Source organism: Rhipicephalus sanguineus, chromosome 3 (assembly GCF_013339695.2).
Source record: "Rhipicephalus sanguineus isolate Rsan-2018 chromosome 3, BIME_Rsan_1.4, whole genome shotgun sequence".
In the NCBI taxonomy this organism is placed as follows: Eukaryota; Metazoa; Arthropoda; class Arachnida; order Ixodida; family Ixodidae; genus Rhipicephalus; species Rhipicephalus sanguineus.
Genome location: NC_051178.1, coordinates 172,260,847 through 172,267,010, shown reverse-complemented (window position 1 = coordinate 172,267,010; position 6,164 = coordinate 172,260,847). Strand labels below are relative to the sequence as shown.

Here is a 6,164-nt window from a genome sequence, read left to right as displayed (position 1 = left end):
ACTCGTGGCTCTCGGGACGTACCACCGTCGCCTGGTCATACGTATGCCAGCTTTTCACTTTTGAACTTTTCTTAGAATTAGCCACTGTCTGTTGAGCATATGCTTTTGAACTGTTAACGAATTGCGGTTCGAGCTCTTACACACACACAACACACACACACACACACACACACACACACACACACACACACACACACATATATATATATATATATATATATATATATATATATATATATATATATATATATATATATATATATATATATATATATATACGAGCAGGCTTAGAGCTGCAATACACTTTCGGCCGAAGCGGCTACGTTTCACATCACACGTGATTATGGCGCCATGGTAAGCAGTTTCGGTGTTAGGTGGCGCGGCGATGTCATTGTTGCGCTTCCCTGCATTTGTTGTTAAGCCTTATGAAAAAAAAAGAGTATTTAATTTTTCTTTATTTACTTGCAGGTCATTTGTGACGGAATCCGAGTTTGTGACGGTAGCTGAGTTTGTGCACTGGGCTGACCCGGCCATCGGGTTTGTAAAGCACGGCGAACTCGAACGACCGACATGATCCTTGAGACGCTCTATCGATCGTCTACATCTTGTGGAAAACTTACCCGAAGAATATTTTCTCTGTGACATTCTATATCTTCCTCTTATCGTAGATCTTAGAAGCATGAAACCGTCGGCTGGACCCTCGCGCCCACTTCTGCCAAAGCCCGCTAACGTTGGACAGGGCACGTTGAGAAATGATAACCCACCAATGCAGAGTAACGACGGTGTTCTCAGGTTCAGCCTGACCCTGACGCCCGAGCATTTCCCCGATTCGCATCAGCCTGCTTCAACGAACGGCATTGTTACCGCTGAGTCTTTCATCAACTCCCGTGGCAACGATTTCGAGAGAGTTCGCTACACGCGCCATACGATTGGTTCGTTGCGCTGCAGATTTTGTGAGTCAGTCTGGCCGAGTAAGCGCAGTCTTCTTCTTCACCTTCAAAAACACAGCCGAGATGCCTCGCGCCAGACTGATATCCTGCTTGAAAAGCTGGTCTCGAGCCTGAGCGCGCTTGGGTACGGTATGAATGACCCGCCGAGCGCGACACCTTACGGGCAGAACAGAGCGGCGAACGTAACCTTGGAGCAAACTCAAGCCCATCAATGGCCCCGAACGCGGCGTAGTTTTCCCGGGCCTGGCCAAACCGAACAACAGACGCAGATGACGAGCTCTTCCAACAACTTCAGTGTTCCTCCAGGTAACTCTAGCTCAAGTATCAAGCTGAATAACTACGCACAGAAGGCGTACCAAACAGGTCAGCGGCTTATCGCCGGTGACCATGGACGGGTTGTTATGAGCCCAAGCAGTGCGGGGCCATCTTCTCAGAACCCGACAATTTTCGGTGTTGAAAGCTGCAGCACTGCGCTTAACAACGAGTGGGCGAACCAAAGGCCTGCGCAGCAAGCCACAGCTCTCAATCCAACGCTCGGTGACAATGTTCGTGGCACGTCGCTGAATAACAGCATTGGGAGAGGGGAATCTAGTCCTCAAAGCCAACCTGTGACGCCGAACAAGAGACCGTCACAGGCGGAACTCAGGGCCTCCGATTCTAAGCGCAGCATTGAAAGACTTGCAGTGGCCCAAGCTATATTAAGCCCTCTGCAATACATTTTCCTATCTGCAAATGACGCACCTGCGGTCTTTTCAGGGAGCGACGTGATTCGTCCGTCAGCTGAGGATGTGCCCAGCATCGAGGGCACCACACCAGGAGTTAACAACATTGCAAATAACCAGCTCCTACCCTATGGAGCACCTACTTCACCGCTTGGTGTTAAAAGGCAGGATGTTTCACCGCTGTGGAAAAAGTCTGCTCTGCGCATTTCTGGCACCGAACCGTCACAACCGGAGAAGTCCTTGACGAATTCCCCGAAGCTTACAAAAGACGCCGACCGCGGCAATTGTGCCTCGAACTCTGAACAGCGACCCTCGCACGACGAAGTGACTTCCACGCCGTTGCTTACATCGTGCACTGAATCTCGCTGGCGTGAAACCTCGAACACAGGCTCGTTTTCACGTACAGGACGCGAGTCATCATACGGTGGTGTCATCGTCACCGATATCTCCGCTAATCAGAGTCAGGGAGACTGGCGCACTGCCTGCGAGGAGGACACAACCAAAGAAGGAAGTTCGGCACAGCAAGGGGAACCGGTAGTCCAAACGGACAGCACAACAGAAAACCCGCCTGCTCTGCCATTTGCATTGAAGCCCGTGCTAGACCTCGAAGTTCTCGAGCAAGTCGTGAAGCAAGAGGAAGACGCGGTCCCGGTGTCATGCCATTTGGACGTTGCCGAAGAAGAAAGCCCGGACGGACTAGGCAACAAGAACGTCGATGAACTATCGTCGGCCCAGTGCGTAGCGGGCCCTGCGTCTGGTGGGGACGTCGTCATCAACGAAAGTCCGGACCCTGCGTCTGGCGGGGACCCCGTCGCCAACGAGAGTCCGGGACATCTTTCGAAAGACCACATCCCCAACAACGCTGAGCTACCGCCGTCTACTCCGAATGCCGTCCATGGCAAAGCCGTGCAGCACAAGAGAGGCTTCTCCTGTGACCACGTTGCCAACGGCGCAAAAGCGGCGCAGCGATCGAAACATTTTCACGGGAGCTCCCTCGACAAAGCAAAAGCACGTATCGCCCCGGCAAGCATCACGGAATCCGACAACGGCCCAGGTACTTCCCAACCGAAGCGCATTAGAGCTGTGACCTGGCACCCTCCACAGTACGACCACAACGACAACGGCGCACCTCCCCCGAACGCGGCCAAAGGCGCTGCCCGCCAAAAGTTGGCACAGGGTGAGTGTAGAAGTCCATGCGTGATGCGTACAGCTAGGAGGCGACGGAGCATGTTTTATTGCATTTGTATGGACACTTCAGGCGCATTTTTGCCGTCGCTGTGACGTCCCGTATAAAGTCCAAGTCGATAACGTTGCCCTGCGCATCGTTTGTTCTATGTGCGAGCTAAAGCGTGCGAAAACGCGCCGTAGAAGAAGGAAATCTCCCGCAGCTGTAGGGGAAGCCCCGACACGAAAGGGAGAAGGAATGTGCATAGGAATAGTCTCTGCACTTCGTAAGAAACGCGTTCATGTTCTCATCTCATAGCATTGTGGGACTTTTGATAAGTGTTCTTTAGCGCAAATGATTTCATATGCCCGTGTTCAATATATCTGGGTTTAGGTGCAGGAATTTAAAGCTCCAACCAGTGCACGTGCGAAACAGCACAGTGGGCGAGAGCGAGCGGCACCAGTGCTTGATGCTGTTTTTTTTTAAACTTTATTTATCATTACACCGATCCTGTCGTTCGTTTCACTTATCCCATTGACGGTTTTCACTCTCCTGCTATTTCTTAACCTCTTTGCTTACCTTGTGAGAACTTCATGCCGAAACCCCCAGCACTTTTAGTGTTTATCTCCTTCTCTGTCTTAGTCGAGCAAGCGGTGTTCGAAGGTGTGTAGTTGATTTGACTTGTTTCAATGCACCGAAAAAAGTAAAGCGTGGGAACCCATGAGCATCACCGAACACAGGAATGTCCTTCCAAGGATGGACGCTTCCAGCATAATTATTAAGGCGAAAGCCTTAAGTGGCTCGTGAGATGCGCAATGTGACCGTCCTGCGGTGTCCGCCATCGGCCACAACACATGTGCTGCCAAAAATAACCCACGTGGCGTGGACAGCCAGCGGACAGGTTCCGCAACTTTGCTTCTCTTTGGCAAAACTCTCGCAGTGGCGCGCCGTTACAAGCTACATGGGAACGTCGAAGTAGTGGTTAAAGTTAATTGTAATACCGGCGTATAAGCTGACCATGAATTTCGCTTCTATACGTCTCCTTAAGCAATCGCATAAGGGATTCCTACGAATTTTTGCGTCTGTAGCGCAATAATTTTAATCCATCTGTAGTGGGTTACAACCTTAAGAATAAATACAAGCTTCGCCCACAGCCATCACTGTCCCACCCAGATATAATTTTCATAGACGTTCTATCCAATAACACTGGCTCATTTCCGTGACGTCGAGCCTCTTTAGCGCGTGTCAGATACTCCGTGTTCCCATACAGACGCGTGTTTGTATCGCTGGTTTCACGTCGAAAACTTGAACGGCCTAGAAAATTTTATCAGAGATTCTGACATCCCTGATTGGCCAAAAATAATATTTTAAGTAGAAATGATGAACCTTCAGCTTTTGATATGCGTGCGTGGTATTTACATAAGCACAGAAAAACTACTTACGGTTCGAAAGGAAACTAGCTTGCACGTTCCGTTAGGTGATTGACAAGCGCGCCGCGGTTCCGTGGGCGGAGGTTGTATCTATTCTTATGTTGTAAAGGCGCGTTTACACTAGAGCGACACGACACCGACGCAGACGGTCGGCCGACGATGTCGCCGGACCGTCTGGTCACACTAGGCCGACGAGGACCCCGACGCCTCCAAAGACAGCATGTCGTAGTAGTGTAACATGATGGCAAACACCAGCAAAACGCATCGGGAGACTGGTCGTCGGCAGGTCGTCGGGAGATCTCTGGCCGAGCGAAAATTTGCCCATGTTACTTCGAACGTTGAAGGGGGAGATCCCCTTCGACATCCTCGGGCATTTGATAATGGGCATCTCACGCACCCCTCCGACGCCTTTTCTTTGCCTCCCTTTGTCTGTCCGCACCCCCGTTTCCTGACGCCGGAAGGAGTGGTGGGGGCCGCGCCGCTACACCGAGAGGGACAGTGGTAGAGGAGGGAGGACGGCCTAAACGAGCAGCAGGTGGTCCCCCGTTTTCAACTTTTGCACGCATGTTTAGTCGGTGTCGCTGTGCGCGCCTTCTGTGTGACAAGAGAATCGACCGAAGAAAGGCTGGGAGCACGATAAGACGCGGACGGCGTCTTTCACAGACGATCTGCCGACTGTTGGCGTCGTTGCAGTGTAAATAGGACGACGACACGACAAAAGACACTCCCGGCGACAGTCGGCAGACCGAAATCGGTGTCGTGTCGCTCTAGTGTAAACGCGCCTTTTTGGAAACGTTACTATAACAAAAGAATGCTACGTTCGATCCCGCTCTGAAAACTTTGATGGGGTCTTGAAACATACTCTTAATTTTTTTTTCTCCGATACCTGTGCGAACTCTGCAGCACCGCCAAGCTCCGAGGACAACGAGGAGGCCCCCAAGTCGGCGTTGGGCGGTGGCACTTCCAAGACCTGGCAGTGTCCGTCGTGCTCCAAGGTGCTGTCGTGCAAGTCCAGCCTGGACCGACACCACCAGCTGGTGCACGAAGGGCTCAGGCCGATGAAATGCCCTCACTGCACCAAGTCGTTCGGCCTGAACGACTCGCTGCAGATCCACATACGCGGCGTGCACACAGGAGAGCGGCCGTTCGGGTGCCACCTGTGTCCCAACGCGTTCTCCAACAGCGCGAGCCTGCACAGGCACCTTATGTGGCACAACAACGTCCGGAAGTTCGCGTGCCACCTCTGCCCCGGCAAGTTCGTCATCAAGGAGCACTTGGAGCGTCACGTGCGCAGTCACACCAGGGAGAGGCCATTCGCGTGCCCACTCTGCCCCAGGCGGCTGGCCACTTCGTACGCCCTCAAAAGACACCGTCTCGCGCACCTCGACGAGTGGCCGCACCAGTGCGAGGTTTGCGGCAAAAAGTTTCGCGAGTTGCGAACCCTTCGGAACCACACTCACTCGAAACACCCGACCGAGATTAGCTTCGAATGAATGGCTGCCCCGCCTCGCGAGAACTTCAGTTGCAGGATGATGGGAAAAGAGGACACCAGGACAACGAGTGCTGCTCTTCCAGTTGTTGAAGACCTCACTTGATCTGAATTAATATTTGTTTCTGCATTAGGTAAAGTCTACCGGGGACGTACTTACATTTATCGCCTCACTCTGAGTTTAACGTGTTCGTGTACGTGCAGAAACTCAACTTTTATCAGGTGCACATTTTTCTCACGCGTAGAACTGACTTCCCACACCGCTTTGAAGTGGTGACGCTGAACTATTCCTCTCAAAGCCACAAAACAAAGCACTACTAACATTTGCAAAAACACAAACACGCATATAAACTATCAATAGGTAGCATTTACAACGTCTGCGTTTTAATTTGAAACGCTCTTTATGTG

The 6,164-nt window shown here is 51.6% G+C and overlaps 1 protein-coding gene across 1 annotated transcript; it reads left to right on the top strand.

Moving 5' to 3' along the window:
* The first annotated feature begins 497 nt into the window (after positions 1-497).
* Positions 498-5,945, top strand: LOC119387672 (uncharacterized). The gene is made up of 2 exons (XM_037655135.2): positions 498-2,849; positions 5,171-5,945. The coding sequence occupies exons 1-2, from the start codon at positions 680-682 to the stop codon at positions 5,758-5,760; spliced, it is 2,760 nt and encodes a 919-aa protein (XP_037511063.1). The 5' UTR covers positions 498-679; the 3' UTR covers positions 5,761-5,945.
* Positions 5,946-6,164: the final 219 nt, after the last annotated feature.